General features: G+C 40.0%; 1 protein-coding gene across 1 annotated transcript in view; it reads left to right on the forward strand.

Annotated features, from left to right (window-relative positions):
* The window catches only part of COL9A1 (collagen type IX alpha 1 chain), a 93,415-nt gene that overhangs the window by 47,565 nt on the left and 26,767 nt on the right, over positions 1-19,083 (forward strand). The window contains exons 19-28 of the mRNA XM_057739581.1: positions 4,153-4,206; positions 5,685-5,738; positions 8,331-8,384; positions 10,350-10,403; positions 10,502-10,555; positions 10,682-10,735; positions 11,554-11,607; positions 12,770-12,814; positions 13,998-14,051; positions 14,155-14,208. Coding sequence (XP_057595564.1) covers positions 4,153-4,206; positions 5,685-5,738; positions 8,331-8,384; positions 10,350-10,403; positions 10,502-10,555; positions 10,682-10,735; positions 11,554-11,607; positions 12,770-12,814; positions 13,998-14,051; positions 14,155-14,208 — 531 coding nt within the window. The remainder of the gene's footprint in view (positions 1-4,152; positions 4,207-5,684; positions 5,739-8,330; positions 8,385-10,349; positions 10,404-10,501; positions 10,556-10,681; positions 10,736-11,553; positions 11,608-12,769; positions 12,815-13,997; positions 14,052-14,154; positions 14,209-19,083) is intronic.

Below are 19,083 nucleotides of genomic sequence, written 5' to 3' on the forward strand. Positions count from 1 at the left end.
GGAATTATAAGGAATAACAAAGCATGATATTTTACCCTTCCTTTTCCAGTGATGATTCACAAGTTCTCAGTAGATGCATCAATATTCTGATTAAGCATCATATTCTAACATTGTTCACTTACCAAAAAAAGAACAAAGAAAGCACCATACACTTTCATTCTTTCCTGTATTGCTACCCCTTGCTTTCCTTTTCAAATCAATCACACTCAGCTCTTTTCCTTGATGCTTTTTTTAAAAAAATTATTTATTTATTATTTTTTTTGGGGGGGTACACCGAGTTCAGTCATCTGTTTTTATACACATATCCCCGTTCCTTGATGCTTTTGATAGTCAAATGTTATTCAAGCTGGTCGTTTCACTCCACTAAACAAAATTTTATGATGTGTAAAATTTTATGACAAGTGTTGCTGAGACTAGCAAACAGGGAAGTCACTAATCATAGCTTCGCATCTTAAGTCCTGAAATAATTTATCGGTTTATTTCTGACCTCATTTCAATATAGCCTAGATTTTCAGCAATCTGGAAGTTAACAATACCACTTACTAATTTTTGGGTAGGAACTTGGGATCCACAGCAGAACTTGCACTGTGGCTGGCATGTCCTGCAGAAAAACCAAAACTGAAATTTAAAGCAAGGTGACCTGTTTGCCTTTTTTTTCACCACTAGGATGGAATTGTTTTAAAGTAACTAAGAATTTGACCTCTTGTATGGTAGAATGTTAGTCCCTGTTAATTCCATAATATTTTACAAAGTCAAACTGTTCTTATTAATGTGGGTCCTCTAGATTTTGTTGACTATGTCCTTCTCTACCTTTACAGGGTGACAGAAGTCTTTTTCTTTTAAAGTTAAGAGCTTGAAAGGCAATTTATTAATACCTTTGGGCAGGCATTCATATATATATATATATATATATATATATATATATATATATATATATATATATATTTGGGACATGCTGCCTGGCTTGCGGAATCTTAGTTCCCCAGCCAGGGGTTGAGCCTGGGCCCTTGGCAATGAAAGCACAGAATCCTAACCACTGGACAGCCAGGGAATTCCCAGGCATTAATATTTGTCGAATCCCTTAGGCAAAGCTGTTGAGCAATCTCAGATAATGAGGATAAATAAGTCAATTTCTGTACCTTATTACAGTGTGAACACTCATTTAAAAGTCTTTTATTACTTAGGCTCTGAATAGTTAAGGCATTTTATTTACCTGGCATATAACAGCTGGTTTCTTGATGTCAAACTGGAGAAAATAGAAACAAATCAAGTACTTTGAAAATTTCTCTGTGTAATCATTCCTCCATTGAATTTTAAAATTTGTAATTAAAAAAAAAATCAACAAATATTTATTATGTAACTGCTATGTGCCAGGGTTTATTTTGAGTGCTAATGGTACAGAAATGAAAAAAAAATGTTGGATATGGCTAAATTAAGAATGACATAGCCCTATAATAGAATATCATTTAACCATAAAAACAGGTGTATAGGAATACTAAATTACACCAAAAGACATTCGGAATGTAATATGTCTAGTAAAGCAGAGTTAGTAGACTTTTGCTATTTTTGATGCCCTGCATCCCTTCCTCTTTGTTTGTGTGACCCCTTTTCTCTGGGGAACTTCCACTCCCCCAACCCATGCGATTTGGGAATGGGGCTGTCAATCGGAGTATCTCTTTACTCTCTCCATGAAAAACTAGCATTTTTGAAACCTGTACAAGTTAATTATCTGGACTTTCAAATTTGGTTCGGTCTTCAGTGGGGAACCTGCAAATATTTTGGTGTGTTAGGTAACTGGCCAAAATTTTCATTAAAAGTTGTTGAAAATTCCTTTAATTTATTTCACATGTTTACGTCAATTACAACTTTCAGTGATGTCTTTGAAAATTGACCCATGAAGATAAGATAGCTCCTTGAGGAATGAAACTTGAAAGGGTTAATAGATGCTTTTAACTGTAAACTGAAAGCAGAAAGATGAAGAATTATGAGACCAGGGGCCTGAAGTTTGCTCTCAGATTCACAATTCTGCCTTGAATTTACTCTACAAGTTAGTTAATGAAGATTTTAAAAATTTTTTATGAAGATAAGAATGAATAGTCAAAAGTCTTTCAGTAAAATGATAATATATTGCTATTCCTAAATTTGTCATTTAGCTTTGTGGTTATTGATTAGTTATTGTGTGCTATTCATCTGCTGGTGAAATATTTCAATCAAGTACATTACTCCAAAGTTTAACAAGAATCTATGGGAAAATACCCCAAACCCTGCTAATGAAAAATTACAGTCACTGTTGTTTTTGTACTTACTTGGGTAAATACAAGTAATAGTTAATTATATATGTGTTGATTACCCAATCCATGAACTAGTTTATTCACTGACTTTCCTATTGGGACCACCACCCTCTGTTGTCAATCATATGTTCTTATGCAATATAATCTGAATATAATTATGAGACAAAGATCCACTATGTAAGACTCTCAGAGTACATTCAAAAATGAAGTGTAAGTGATTTAGGTATAGCCTAGTTCTTTGCATTATATACCCGAATGTTCTATATTAATACTGCTACTAAATTTTTTGTATTTGTGTGTGTGTGTGTGTATGAAAATCTCTTTATATAAAGTATATCCTGTGGAGTAAGAAAGTGGGTGAATTGAAACGTATTAACAATAGAACTGAATTTTAATCTACTATTATGAACAAATATTAAAAGCTAAGAATTTTTCTCATGATTAACTTCACAATTTAAGTTATTCATTACCATAGAAAATGTAGAGCAGTATATCTATTGTGAAAAGTAAAACCTTTGTCAGAGAGAAAATAACTTTTTTTCCAGAGTCCATAAAGTAACCTTTCTGTAAGAAACAGTAGTTGGATTTCTGTTTAGAATATCCTACATTTTAAAGTATATCAAAAAGTCAAACCAATAATTAGTCAGAAAACATAATGTAAGAAGATTCTATTGGCAATAGCCACCAGAGAGTCAAAATACCTCAGAACAAACTTAAGAAGTAGTCAACATAAAGAAAAGAACATAACTTTATTGCTGGAAAGAAAACCTTTTGACTAAATAAGAAGATACACTGAGTTCCAAGATGGAAGGACTCAATTTTGTAAAGATTCTAACTCTATCTATATAATCTATTAATTTAATGAAGTCCTAATACAAAGCAAGAAGCATTTTTGTGAAGATCCGCCCAACAATTCCAAAGTTCATATGGAAGGATAAACACTTAGAAACATCTGAAAATGAGTCACTATAAATGAAAAATAAAGGTAAAGGAATTCTCCCAACCTGAGATTAAAATGTATTATAGAATTTCAATAATTAAAATGCTATGCTATTGACATCATACAGCAGACCAGTAGAGCTGAATAGAAAGGAAGTCCAGAAACAAATATACTTATCAATTTAATATACGTTAGAGATGAATTTTCCAACTTGGGTGGAGAGAATCTCTTATTCAATAAATGATATTAGATAGAGTGCCAGTTACCAGGAAAAAATAAAAGATTTCTATTTTATATCAAAATAAATTCCTGATAATTAGACTATAAAATTACTAGTAAAAAAGTATAGATGAATATTTATATATTTTGAGGAGACAGAGAAGGTTTTTCTAAGAGTGACATCAAAGGTATAAGCCATGGGAGAAAAGACTGATTTAAATACATTGAAAAATTGTACATGGTACAAACATTATAATGAAAAAGTTAAAATGAAAGTCATAATTTAAAATATTATAGTTTATGGAAAAGTTTGCATAGTGTGATCATATTTTCCTAATAATACTCCCACAACACATGCACTTAGAACTTGGATGCGTGCATGTCCCCCCCTCCCTCCTTTTCTTTCTTCCTCTTTCCCTCCCCTCTTCTCTCTATCTTTAGAAAAACTTTGAAAGGAGCAACCAAAATGTTACTGGTGTTTAAAATGGAAAGGTGGGATTTGAGCGACTTTATATACTTCTCTGTGTTTTCTAAATGTTCTGAAATTAATATGGACTACTTATATAAAATAATTTAAGAAAGTATAGTAGACTGATTCAGGGGATGCCAGATGAGTTTACCATGTGCCGAGCTCGACGGAACCCATTTCAATGTCCGTTTGCTGAAATAGCATTTGTTGTGCTTCTCCCTGTGGTTTTTCAGGGTGAAGAAGGAGACCAGGGTGGACCAGGAGAGGTTGGAGTTCAAGGACCTCCGGTGAAGTATTTTTAGAAACATATTTAACTATGTTGCAGGACTCTAATGGTCATTGGAGGATATTTTTACTGCTTGCTGAACTTCTGGGGTTTGGGAGAGGATATGCCAAAATATTTCTATAAAACTCACAGTTTTTCACTTTTTGAATATATAGTATCTGTCAAGGAATGCAAGATTTGTAAAAAGTATGCTTTTTGGAACACTTATGCACAAGCTCTCCTTGAGAGAAAATACAAGTCATTCTCGTGTCTCTGCTATTGATCCAAATATTTCTGGAATTCTTTTTTTTTTAATTTTAACACATTTATTGACATATAAATGACAAAATTAAACTACATATATTCAAAGTATACAATATAATAATTTTTGACATGTATACACCTGTGAAATCATTACCATAATCAAGATAATGAACATATCCATCACTTACAAGAGTTGGAATTCTTTGTGGATTACCTTCAGAGTCAGTAAATGAGCCCCACAAGAATGAGCAGCTTTAATCTGATTTGGCCAGATCTCACTTGTGTCCTGAATTGGGTCATCCTGCATGTATATTTCAGGCCATTCCTGACCGATCTACGGAGAACTGGGACGGACCTGGATATAAAACAAAGAGCTGGCCATGGAGCTGCTCCCTTTTCTCCAGTGAGAACACAGGGAAATGACTGGCCTAGAGCTACTTTATCTTAAGCCAGTGTGGACAGTTAGCAGATTGTCTGGAAGTGGCCACCCCACCTTCCTGGTGGGGCATCCACGCCCTGCTACTACCCTGCGAGTGTCTCTACAGCATCCGTTTCTGGAGCCCTGCTGAACTGGGGCCAGACATCGGGAAGGACAGCATTCAGTGTTGAAGGGGATCCTAAGAATAACACCCTACATCCTCATTTTGAGGATTACCTATCCCTGTGCCTGAGGAGGGGTGAGATTGGAATTCAGAACACCTTTTATCGTAGAAGTGGTGTCACGAAGAGTGATGCCAAGTGGTTGATGGAGACCCCGGCTACATTTATAGGAAGAAGCTTTTGTGGGCTACCTGGGAACCTAATTAGGTCCCTCTTGGATGGCTTACCTTGGTGGGGAAAAATTACTACAAGGTTTAAAATCACGATCATGAGACATGTAACCAAGTTACAAACCACGAAGGAGGCAACAATGGCAGTGTTCTGTGTGTGAGTTAAAAGTTAAATACATTATCATAATTCTTTTGTGCTAAAGATGCGTACTTTTTTGCCATCAATCATTGTTCTGATTCCAGATTTGTGTAAGTCTATAGAATTTTTAAAAAGGTTTTACTATCAGAAGAATTCCACTTGGATTTTTCTTCTAAACTAGGAGAGTTTGTCTACAATATAATGTCACTTTTTCTCAGGGCTACCTTTGGTTATGGGCCATCCTTTGTCTGGATCAGCTTTTGTGATGACTGTGAAAGACTGTGTGGTTCAACTAAAAGAATTTACTTCTCTTTTTTGTATTTCCAGGGAGCTCAAGGTTTGAGAGGCATCACTGGCATAGCTGGGGCCAAAGGGGAAAAAGTAAGAGATGGTGGTGATGATACAATATCGAAATGCATAAATGTTTAAGTTTGGGGCCATTTCAAAATATCTTCTTATTTTCAACAACATCACTTTTTATTTCTTATTTGGTGCTTTGTAGATGTTTGGTTAGGTTCTTAAATTTCTGTTATATACAGATGATAAAGAGGAGTAGTACACGTGATACTTGTCATGTATTATATATTTTTAATTATTTTGGGTACATAGGAGTAAGCGGGGCTGTTATGTTTAATCTCTTATCATTATCAGTAGTCAACACTGATGACACGGACACAGTGTCCTCCACAGCAAAGGCAGAGGAGGATGGAGAGGTGGAGCCCAGAAGGATGAGGCGTTGCCCTTGGGGGGAGGGGAGGGCACAGGGATTGCTTGGCTGAGTGAATGGCAAAAGCAAAAACAATGCAAACTTGAGTGTTCATCACTCAGAAATATTTTTCTTGCTTTGTGTGTGTGTGTGTGTGTGTGTGTGTGTGTGCATGAGCGTAGGGGTGTGTCTAGCTTGTCTCAGATTTTAAGAAAATGGTCAGCACTTTTTAGAAAGTTTGTTAGGAAAGCCCATTTGCAGGCTCCAGAAAATATAAAAAAGAAGGCACTTTGCCCACCACGCTTTCTGACCGTAGCCTGATTCTCCGCAGAACCTCTGAGGCTACTTCTTGTTCTGCACAGAAGCATAGAGCCTTCCATTAACAACGAGACAAAGATGACTGCACATTGTGGGTGCTCAGTAAATGAAATTCAACCTTTTTAAAAAAGAGATGCACATTTTTTGTGGATCAAAGGAATTGCTTTGTGAAGAATTCCTTCACCTTCATGTTTTCAGCCTCTTTGTCTGTCTAGGTTTTCTCATTTTGCCTGCATACCTCTTCCATTTCCTCTAGGATATTTCTTTTCTGAGAACATCGTATTTTTAAAAACATATCTTGTATTTCCGTACTCATGTTTCCTTAAGTAACATTCTGTGTGTATCTCTTCTGTAATTAAATAATAAATCTCATTTATTTTAAAGTTGCTGATACCCAAGCCTTTGCTTTCTCTGGGTTTAAATCACCTTCTAAAATATGTGACCCTCACTCTGAAACCAATTACTGTTCTTGATATGCTCTTAATTTAAAATATTTTGCTACTTGGTAGTTTTCAAAATTTCTCATTTCCTCTGATTTCTGTCCGATTGCTTTCAATAAAAAGAAAAAGGCTCTTCTTGTGAACTCAGACCTGTGGAGTGGTTACCTAGTAACAGCAATTTGGGTCTGAGCTGGTGCTGAACAGCAATGTGTGTGTGTGTGTGTGTGTGTGAGAGAGAGAGAGAGAGAGGCAGAGAGAGGGGGAGGGAGGGAGGGAGAGAGCATCAAAGCCATTTCTATAACATGAAGGCCGGCTCTGCTCCCACCAGGCAATGTGAGTGATGAATTCAAGGGCTTTTTCGGGTCTCCCAAACCTCTTCTTCTTTGGTGGTTGGAGAATGCCTTCTGCTCTGTTCTAGTTTCTAGGGATCAAAGACTTTCAAGGCTCTGTGGTGCCTCTGCTTCTTCTTTGATTCTACCCATGTCTGAACCTTCTATCAAAGGTTTTCTAATTTTTTATTCTTACTGCAGACGCCATCCGCCTGGTTTTCTTGGCCTGACGTCTATCCAATACTCTTTTGACTATTTTCCATTTCTTTTATCATCTCCCCCTCTCAAGCCTGTTCATCAGGAGACGGCCTATTCACGTCAGGTGCCCGTCTGCCTTCTCGTTCACCTGGTAGATGAGAAAAAGTTTTAAACAGGAGAGTGTGTTTTGTCATGTAGCACATGTAGAGAGCACTGAAACCCCCATATTTTTGTTTTCAAATCAATTTTGATTCTTATAATGAAAATGAGGGGGTGATATGTACAATAGATAGCAAAGTCAGAGAGAGTTTCATGATAACTAGATGTATAAAGCTCTGTAGTTTTTAGCCATCATCGCTTGGCAGGGTAAATCTGTTGTTGAGAAAATAGACCAATTACTTTATACAAACTGAACCTACCATCTATCCAGGATGGAAGAGGGGATGCTCAAATCCTTATTACAATTCGTTCCTCCGAATCACATGGCTGGACTCCTGATTCTAGATCTGGGTGGGGATCCCGAGTCCCAGCAGTCCCTCCCATGGGGTGGTGGCTGCAGAGTCCATGGCAGCTGCTGTTTGGGTGGTCCCTTGGTCTTTACCATCAATGAATTCCCGTAGGGATCCTGAGAACCCTGGAGCATGAGTACCAGACCTTTCCCGGTAGGCTTGCAAAGTTCTCTACACACGTAGTTCATATCAGCAATCAGGAATGGATACCGTGTTTGTTAACTTTAAATACCCAGGGTGGTATCGAAGAGTGCGTCTAGGTACGTTTGGTGGGATGAGAGGATGTAAACCTGTGTTTTCACATCTGAGGTTTCTGATGAAATACTCCTCGGGTTCACTGATGAATAGAGTATATATTACAAAACACAAAACCTCCTTTTTATCTGGCTACTGAAGTTCTTTAGAAAGACTGGTGTGCCCCTCAGCACATATGACTGATCTCCAGTTCATTTCTTTGTCTTGTTTATTTGCAGGGCGCTCGGGGCTTAGATGGAGAACCTGGGCCTCAAGGTCTCCCGGGTGCACCTGTGAGTAGTTTTCCTTTCACGGGATCCACTGATAGACTTTTTAGCAATGATCAATGATTGATTTTTTTTGCTGTATGTATGTGTGTGTGCAAGTGTCTTTTAGATGTGAGGAAAGTGGGGAAATGAGTCATAGTTTTTATATTTATTTAAAATTTTAAAAATTGAGACAAGCATCTCTTTTTTGTACAGAGAAATGTTCTTCTGACTTGATGTGCATTTCTTCTCATGAGTGTTGTCAAATTGTTAAGTGTTTATGCTTGTTGTGTTTGCCTTTTGCTTTGGTTGCCAGGATGGTTAGAATTGCAGTAACTATCTCATTTTAGGTTCTTGGGTAGTTTTGTCCTTTTCCTCCCTTGTGATTTCTGATCTCATTATTTGATACTTTGACTGCCATATGTACGTACCTCTTTGCTGTGGACTGCCTCACACCTGTTCTGGAAGTAAATAAACCAAACAGCCATTCATTAGTAATCACTCATACCACATTAAAATGTAGAAAAGGTATAAGTAAAATAGAATTTCCAACTATCAAGGTCCGGTGGGAAAGACAGAATGTAACTGAAGGGTAGCATTATAGGATCAAGCTCTAGAGCATGTGGTGGAGGTAATGCACCACTGGACCTTAGGGGAAGGTGGGCCTGTAGAGCTGTGCTGGGTGGAAAGGGCAGGGAGCGCAGGTGGGGAGGGCAGCGAGCACAGGTGGGGAGGGCAAGGAGCACAGGTGGGGGAGGGCAGGGAACACAGGTTGGGGAGAGCAGGGAGTGCAGGCTGGAAGGGCAGCGAGCACAGGTGGGGAGGGCAGGGAGCACAGGTTGGGGAGGGCAGGGAGTGCAGGTGGGGAGGGCAGAGAGCACAGGTGGGGAGGGCAGGGAGCACAGGTGGGGGAGGGCAGGGAGTGCAGGCTGGAAGGGCAGGGAGCACAGGTGAGGAGGGCAGGGAACACAGGTTGGGGAGAGCAGGGAGTGCAGGTGGGGAGGGCAGGGAGCACAGGTTGGGGAGGGCAGGGAGTGCAGGTGGGGAGGGCAGAGAGCACAGGTGGGGAGGGCAGGGAGCACAGGTGGGGAGGGCAGGGAGCACAGGTGGGAAGGGCAGGGAGCACAGGTGAGGAGGGCAGGGAGCACAGGTGGGGAGGGCAGGGAGCACAGGTGGGGAGGGCAGGGAGCACAGGTGGGGGAGGGCAGAGAGTGCAGGCTGGAAGGGCAGGGAGCACAGGTGAGGAGGGCAGGGAGCACAGGTGGGGAGGGCAGCCAGCACAAGTGGGAATGTGTCCTGTTGGGGTGATGGTGGTATGTGCTGCCTTAGTGCTGGCACTGCCTGGGTGAAGAATTTCTGCTGAGAAGAGCAACTTGAACAGATAAGGTAGAAGCACATTATGGAGAGTGTTTAATGCCAATCTGGGCAATCCGAAGTGATCCAGTAGCAACTGGAAGCCATTTGAGGTTTTGGAGCAGTTAAGCAATTCAACAAAAGCTGCATTTCTGGAAGACACCTTCTCTCATCTACCACTGGCTGTACCATATATCAGCATTAGCTGGATAATTCTGACAGAAGTCACTATTACTGACTGGGGAAGTAAGTAACATGGAGGAAAGGTTAGCAACGCGTCCAAACCTCAACCCACCATGACAGTCAATGAGGCTAGAGGATGTGTAGACACAGTTCCTGATGTCAAGGTTACCTGCAGTGTGGAGCTTAATTTTATTATAGCTGTGCATCCAAGGAGCACAGAATCATTATCCCTTTATAATGACATCAATAGACATGTAAGTCTCAATTATCTTTATGGTGATATCAATTTTTAGGACAATATAATTTTTAGAAAAAGATTTCTTGAGGCACCCATGACAGAGCAAAGCCTTTGGGATGAAAGAGCAATATAAAGTAACATGGAAGGTGCTTTATGATTTCAAAAGTCTATCGGTAAGTAACTTTTGCTCACAGGAACACAATTTTATTTTCGTACAGGGTGATCAAGGACAGCGAGGGCCTCCTGGAGAAATCGGTCCCAAGGGAGACAGGGTGAGTTTGAATTCCTGCTAATCACTGGCATCATACAGGTGACCTAAGTACATGTGGTGATTGGTTGTCTTGTCTGTTTTCTCCCTTCTGCCTTGCAGGGGGCTCAAGGTTCTCTGGGAATTCCTGGTCTCCCTGGGCCCAAAGGGGACACGGTACGTCCTGAGCTGTTGTCACCAAGCCCGTTTTCCAAAGTGATTATTGTAATAAAACTTTAGAAAGTAATGCAGGGAAGAAGAATGTGTTTCTAAGAGACAGTGTGTTTTTTTGTGCACCTTTAGGGCTTGCCAGGTGTGGATGGCCGTGAAGGGATACCTGGAATGCCCGGAACGAAGGTAGCTGTGAGATTTAGTCTAAGGGTGATGGGGTCATCTCTGCCGGGGCCGGCCAGGCACAGCGCTTCCATTACTACATGGCTGGGACATTTATTGAGCTGGTTTTGGCTTTTTTCCTCCATTTAATTTTTTAATCAAGTGTCAATTCAAAATACTTATTAGAAGTCAGAGAAAGAAATACCATATGATACCAATTACAAACGGAATCTAAAATATGACACAAATGAATGTATCTACAAAACAGAAACAGACTCACAGATGTAGAGAACAGACTTGTGGTTGCCAAGGGGGAGGGTGGGGGAGGGGAGAATGAGGTTGGGAGTTTGGGCTTAGCAGATGCAAACTATTATATACAGAATGAATAAACAACAAAGTCCTATGGTGCAGCACAGGGAACTCTATTCAAACCATAATGGGAAAGAAGATAAAGAATATACATATATATATATATATTTATAACTGAATCACTTTTCTGCACAACAGAAATTAACACAACATGTAAATCAACATGTAAATCAACTATGCTTCAATAAAAAACCACAAAAGACAAAATGCTTATTAGAATAGAATGTTTGCTTGGTTTCAGAACCTCAGTAAAATTTCCCTATTGATGAAAGTAGGCAGAAGGAAATTATGTGTTTTGATTACATTTCTGTCCTAAGTTCTATCCCAACTCCATGTCTTAAACTGGGTCATGTTATAAAAGAACATGTAAAGTCAGCTGTACAGATAATCCTTTTACTTAGAAGGTTTTTGTCTTTCCTTTTCTTGAAAGAAGGACAGCAGTTCATATAGGTTCAACAAAAACTTTTTTTCAGGGTGAACCAGGGAAACCTGGGCCTCCTGGTGAAGCAGGATTGCAGGGCTTACCTGTAAGTATTTGAGTATTTAAATGTTGATTTTTTTTTTTTTTTAATTTGGCTGCACTGCTTAGTTTGTGGAATCTTTGTTCTCTGAGCAGGGGTTGAACCTATGCCCTTGGCAGTGAAAGTGTGGAGTCCTAACCACTGGACCGCCAGGGAATTCCCTGAATGTTGACTGGTTTATATACACATTTTGAAAATACGAATTTGGGGGAGAAACATGTTATATAATTTGATAAGTTTTGGGGAAGAAATGATGTTTAGTTTTATATTTTTAGTTTTACACTTACATTTTTGTACTTTTTCTCTGAATAACTAGTTATTTCTCTGATAACCACACTAAACTTTAACTTTATATTTTGCATCCCTCCCCTCTCTTTAGTTCACTCAATCTTCCTTATATCATTTCACTAATCCTGAGCTGTGATCCAGGCTTGTATACTTCCTCCTACTTTTAACCAGTTCTGAAGCTCTAGTACCAGGGTTGAGCCATGAGAAGGCTGAGAGTATGTTCAGGGAACAATGTGAGATAGAAGATTTCATTTTTTGATTTTGTGCTATTTTGGATTATTCAAATTGGTGTTTTCCTGCATTAATGTGGCTGGAAGTTCATGTGGGTTATACCACGTATATTCTTGGCTCTTTGGAGGCAAATATTTCAAGTTAGAAGGGATACTTGGTGATGGTGAAGACTGCCCTTGGTTTATTATGATATCTGACACTTTAAAAACAATCAGAGAATATAAGTCCTCCCAGTAGCACCAAATCTTAACCCAGCATCCTTCTGCCAGTCTCTTTCTCTACTTAAAGCCTAGTGTTTTTGATACATCTTTGTGTTGTATTCTGTACATGAAATCATGCCAGGAAGAGCTCCTGTTGATCTGAAAATAGGATTCTAATTTTAAAGTTCATCCTTGAAAAGTAACTTTAGTTTAGAGCTAGAATTAGCTTTAAGTATGTTCAGACATAACAAGCCAGTTACAGTAAAGCTGCCTTCTACACTGTGGGTAGCCTTATAACTGCTCAGAATTGAGGAACTAGGAAGCATCTCCCTCTAAAGCTTTGAGGTTGTCACGATGCCCCCAGCCCCTTGGCAGTGTGCAGTGGGCGTGGCATCTCATGGATTCTCGGAGGAGGTGATTAAACCCACATTCCATGTGCATTCTTTCAGGGTATACCTGGAATGCCTGGCGCAAAGGGTGTTGCCGGTGAAAAGGTAAAAGATGAAAACTTTGTAATTAATATTTTTCTCTATTTCTTTATTCTTTTACTAATATATTTTATTTATCATTTTATGTATTTCCAACCTGCCTTTAATTTTATGTTTGACCTTAAGGAGAACTCAAAAAGGCCTTAAGCCTTCAGAAGCTAATCTCTTTCCCAGCTGAAGAAATAGTACTTTGATAAAGTGTTGCTGATCGGACATCCTTCTTGAAAGAGTCATCTTTTGCTAGTGTAAACAGGGAAGGTTGTGTTGCTCTTTACCATTTACAATGAGGACGATATTATTAAGCCATAGACATTATCAGTGCATATTATTAAGATGATTTATCTTAGACTAAAAGATATTAAGCATTTTGTTCACATAATGATCAATTTGAAGTGCTTATATTCTAGCACTTAAGAACAATAGTTGAAAGAAAAACTTAAAGGGATAAAATATAGTTTTACTTTAAATAAAGTAAACTGTGAATAATGTAGAAATTGGTCACTATTAGGTTATATGGCTTCCCTTGTGGCACAGTGGTTGAGAATTTGCCTGCCAATGCAGGGGACACAGGTTCGATCCCGGTTCTGGGATCAAAGCCTGTGTGCCACAACTACTGAAGCCAGTGCGCTCTAGGGTCGGCATGCCGCAACTACTGAGCCCGTGTGATACAATTACTGAAGCCCGCACACCTAGAACCCGAGCTCCGCAACAAGAGAAGCCACCACAATGAGAAGCCCACGCACCGCAATGAAGAGTAGTCCCTACTTTCCACAACTAGAGAAAGCCCGTGTGCAGCAACGAAGACCCAACACAGACAAAAAAAAACAAAGTGTATCGGAAGTGGAAATGATAAAGACATAAAGACATATACAATTAATATTGTAAAGAAAGAAAAATCCTCTCATATTCTTGTCTGTCTAAAGACCTTCATTTTTTGACATTTGACCTTCACTTTTAAACATTTTTGACACCTGTATTACACTTCTGGAAATGACAAAATGGTATCCTAAATCTAAAGAACTTTGATGTATCCACCAAGAAAGAGAGTTTACATCTTCCCAAGTTCTCAATGTAAAATCAGGAAATTAATGCCATTTAAGTGTAAGAAATACCCGATCTGGGTAAGACAGGTTGATGATTATGCTTATTTTCTGTCAGAATTATTCTGAATATTGTATTTTACCTTCAGGGTAACACAGGTGCCCCAGGGAAGCCCGGTCGGTTGGGGAATTCAGGGAAACCGGTAAGATGCCAGAAGCTACCTTTCCATACCTTGTACCTGTTGTCATCATGAAGCAAAGGGTTAGGGAGTTTAACGTTTTCTCTGCCTGCCTTCCTCATGACAGGGCCACCAGGGGCCGCCAGGAGAGGTGGGACCCCGAGGACCCCGGGGGCTTCCTGTGAGTATTCCTCTTCCGTAGACCCCTCCCAGTGTGCCTTCCCCGGCCTCTGCTGGGTCTCCCTCTCTCCCTCCTTCCCTCCCTTCCTGCCTCCCTTCCTTCCTTTATTCGTTCATCCATTCATTCATCCACGAACACTTTCTGATGTTTCAACCTGTGCTAATCCAGATAAACAATGAAACAGCAATGCTGTTTAGATATACAATATGCTTTTGCCCCAGAAAGTAGAAACAAAAATGAAGTATTTAAAAAAAAAATATGATGACCCTTTCTACTCTCATTCCATGTTGCAGGAAGTATTTCCGTGTGATAAGAACAGCTCTATTGAGATGTAATTCACATCCTGTATAATTCCGCCTATGAAAGTATACAATCCATTAAGTTTTAGTATAATTGCTGACCTGTGCAACCATCACCACGGTCCATTTTAAAACATTTTCATCACCTCAAAAAGAAACTCTAGATCCACTTGCAGATTCAACATTTCCTCCTAATCTTAAACCTAGGAGATCACTCATCCACTTTCTATAGATTTGCCTCTCTGGAAATTTCATCTTAATGGACTAATACAACATGTGGATTTTCTCACTTAGCATAACGTTCCAAGGTTATTCTATGCTGTACCATGTGTCAGTACTTCATTCCTTTTTATTGCCGAAAAATATTCAATTGTATGGACGTATCACATTTTATTCATCCATTCATCCGTCGATGGCTGTTATGAGTAATGCTGCTGTGAACATTTTTCTACAAGGTTTTGTGTAGACTTGTTTTATTTCTCTTGGGTATATACCTAGGAGTGGAACTGCTGGGTCATGTGGTAATTCTACTTTAATCTTTTGAGAACCTGTCAGATTTCTTTTAGTGTGAGTTTGTAAATGTGTCTACTTTGCAGCAAATACAGCTAGGTATATTTTCTCACTAGATACAGTTTAACCCTTAGACACTGATTCAGGAATTAAACATGGTGCACTTAAATTTAACTTGGAAAATTCTCTCTTGCCCTATTTTAAGTTATTTTCAAAGCCTGCTGGGTAACAAAAAGAACTCCGAGTGAGAACACAGAAACGTTTCCAAATATCATTGTTACTTTTTAAAGAGCATTTCTTGAGTATGTTGAGTGAGGATTTTCATGCTTCAGAAAAGTGAAATATCCCAGGTGTCTTGCGATATAAGAGTGGAGTTTTTCCACTTCTCACAGATATTTGTCAACTGACCTCTATCGGGCGGTTTCTGGACGTTTCTCTGCAGCCAAAGAAACTAGCTGCCCCTCACGCCTCACTTATCCTTTTCTTCTCCTTTAGCTGGGAGCCTGTGAATTTCTAATTAAAATACTTTCCCTAAATTGACTGTCAAAGCAATGAGGTCATAGCTAGTCACATTTCTAAAACAACAGAAAGACTGAACAGTGTGGGGGAGGGGAACTGGAGCTTTAGGAAAGTTAGTCAACTGTGACATCTGGAATTCATGTTATAGAGCAGAAAACTGAGTACAGTTGCAGGACCCCCTGCTGACAGCAGGCCCACGCACTGAACACAAGCCACACGGGTGGAGCGGGCTTGGCCCATCTCCAGCTCAGGACTATGGGATGCAGAAACTAATGGACTTGAAACTGGGCTGGGGAAGGAGATGGGGTGGGGTGGACGGTGTTTATTTCTCTCACACAAGGGGAGGCACGTCTGAGGAAGTTATACCTGCGCAGGGTTTTGAGCCTGATTTCCGGTTTTGATTGTTCAGTTTCTGTAAGAGTCCACATTCTTCCCACTGTTGCCGTCACCGAGGCCCAGAGCCTTGGTGCTCCTCCTCCATCACGTTCCTACCCCCGGGAGGACCCGGACACCTCCTCTTTAAAGCCTCGTATCTGACTCTTCTTTCTAAGCCCACTTCCACCCCCAGCTCGGGTGGTTCACTGCTGCATGAGTGAGGCAGTCATTTCCTGATTTGCCTTCCCTGCTCCCATCTTTCCCTCTTCTGCCTGCAGCTCCCAACAAGGTACTCTTGGTATTTTGGCTGGGATAGTTCTCTGTTCTCCAGGACTCTTGCATATCGCACGGTGTGTTTAGAACTCCAGCCGTGTGCCTGCAGTCCTGGTCACAAACATAAATGCCTGGGGAATGGTAGGCTCCAAGTCTTCACGTGCCTCTGTATTGGTCTTTGCAAGGTACAGCTTCCATCATCATTTCTCTTCTTCGTTTAAAAATCTTCAGTGGATTTCCACTGACAATAAAAGAAACTCTGAAATCCTAAACTATCTGTCCCCTAGTTTTACTTCCCATTTCTGCCTTCCTCAGAGCCTGTGATTAACATGAAGCTAGACTTCATGCTAATTCCCTCTCTCTGTACTTCTCAGTCTGCCTGTTTTCTTTGTGATACCCTGTGATTGAGATGGCCTTTTCCTCTATTTCTCTGACTTGACATCCCATTTGCCCTCCTAAGGTACAATTGGAGTGTAATTCTGCAGTGGAACCATCTCTGATGACCCCCTACCCCCCAGATAGAAGTGATCTCTCCTTATTCTGAACCAGTAACCCTTGGTCCCTTTTTGCCTCATGGCGTGAAAACTGCAGGAAGTCAGGGACATGTCTATCCATGTTTCTGTCCCCTACATCTCTTTCCCTGGGACCTGCCATGAGGTAGCGCTCAATAAATATTCCTTGAAATGCATTGGGTGGGGGGTATAGTAAATCTTGCTATGCTGCCTCTGTTCATGGTAATTGACTTCTCACCTACTATAAATTTTTCATATGAGTATTGTGAGAGGTTGTAAATATTATAGTTTGGGAGCAGAGTTTTAACACCAAATCTACTTACAGAAAGATACATTTGTTCTCTCATTTTACATCATTAAATTCATCTTTGTAGGTAAGTTCACACATTGTCAATTCTTCTTCACACGTTTGATCAGTTTTTCCTGCAAATCTCAAATCGAGAAGCTGAGTAGAAGGGATGAAATCTATTTCTAACGTGTCCTACAAAAGGATCAGGCTAACTGAAGTCTGTGAAGTTATGTGCTTCCCCCCCTTTCCTCACCGTTGTTCCATCAACTTTTGCCAATGCCACAGCAAAAAATATTGGAGTCTTTTGGCATCTCTAGTGATCACGTATGAGCACGTATCTTTACCACTGGGCTTGTGCTTCTGGCTTTCTCTGTCACGCTCCACTGGGTTTACACCTGCGTCTGGGTGACTCCTGGTTTAGAGCCGGCAGGTGGCTGGGGCCTCTGATTTGGTCCAACCGTGTAGTGACTCCTGGTCCATTTTCCTCTTCCAGGCTTTTCAGACTTGCCAGGGCTTTTGTTGAGTGGGTTATGTTTACTCTGCTCTCGTGGATTTGACTGGGATGAGTGCCACACAGATCTGCCCCCAGTTTTCTGAAGATTATACCCTCCTGGAGTATGGAAGCTTGTCTACTTTTTCTTGGAGTCTTTTACACCAATCCCATCACCAACAGCTTCAATACAGAGGTCCCACGTGATGTGCTGTTGAGTGATCTAAGCTGCCTTCCTACCCCACCAGGCTCTGGAATGTTCCCCCATCAATACTTTGTGAAGCAGCTGTGATGATTATTGTGTAAACAGGTTGTCATCTGCCTCTGTGTGGGGAGATATTTAAACCTACACTGGAGAGAAATACAAACTACACAATGTTCTAAAATTGAATAGATTTTAAAAATATTTTTGAGGCAAACCTAAAAAGTATCCTCGTAGTAGGACTGATATCATCTTCCAATGGTAATATGAAAATGAGTTCGTAAAAGCAACAGTCTTTAGAAATCATAAGTGATCTTCTGGATTAAACATATTTTTTGCCAGAAAGAGGCACTTAGGGTATAATACAGACTGAGTATTAGTAATTTGTAATTTCCCACTTCTGAAATTGGCAAGGTACTAAGGGTAATGTTCATTCTTCAGCTAGTTAGCATTTTGGGTAATCAGGCAAATTCAACAGCTATCACAATCTACAGCACAATGGAATAAAATCCATTTTTTTTTGATAATTATGACAACCCAAGTACAATAAAATTTATTTTTCCATGATATTTTAGAAGTCTAATAGTTCCATTTTGAAAGGGAGACTTCCATATTGAAGCATTTGTTTGTATTTATTGAAATGAGTTTTACAAAGTAGCTGTTAGTATTTGTTTATGAACAAGTGATCAATGGTCTTGACAGAAACTCGAGAATGAGGACTGGAGACTTGGTTTTTTCCAAGCACAACTTGTGCTTTTAAAGAAATTTGGAAGATTTGAAAGGCAAAGAACATTTAATGAAACATTTGATTATAAACCATCATTTTGACTAATGTCTTTAGTCCTTGGATAAAACCTTGGATAAACATAATAAGTAGCACATCTGTGGTGCTTACTATGAGCTGGACTTTGTTCTAAGTACCTCATGTATCTATTCAATCCTCCCAGAAGCCCCATTTTACAGATGAGGAAACCGAGGCACAGAGGGTTGAGTTGCCTGCCTGGAGTTAGCTGGTGCATGGCAGAGCCTGACCCGGCCCTGGGGCTCAGTATCCAGGCCCCCATCTTCTCCCTCTAATTCCTCCACAAGTCAAGGCTCTGCTGGATGTTTTTTATTTGAAGTTATCTTGGCAAATTCTAATGGCACAGAGCATATTTAGCAAATTTAAGAGTTAAGTGTTTAGGGAACTTTTGCAGTGAACATTTAACAAAAGTCTAAGCAAAGCTGGTGAAGACAAATGAACAGAACGTAAGTCGCAGCAGATTCCTGGGTCTTACCCCAGACTTACAGAATCAGGACCTGGGGGAGAGGAGTGGGATGCAGAGGGGAATTAGGGAGGCGAGGTGGTGAAGACACTGGTGAAATATATTTCTAAAACCTCCTCAGGGGATTCTGGTGCATAGCCA

This window comes from Hippopotamus amphibius, chromosome 6 (genome assembly GCF_030028045.1).
Source record: "Hippopotamus amphibius kiboko isolate mHipAmp2 chromosome 6, mHipAmp2.hap2, whole genome shotgun sequence".
Taxonomy (NCBI): Eukaryota; Metazoa; Chordata; class Mammalia; order Artiodactyla; family Hippopotamidae; genus Hippopotamus; species Hippopotamus amphibius.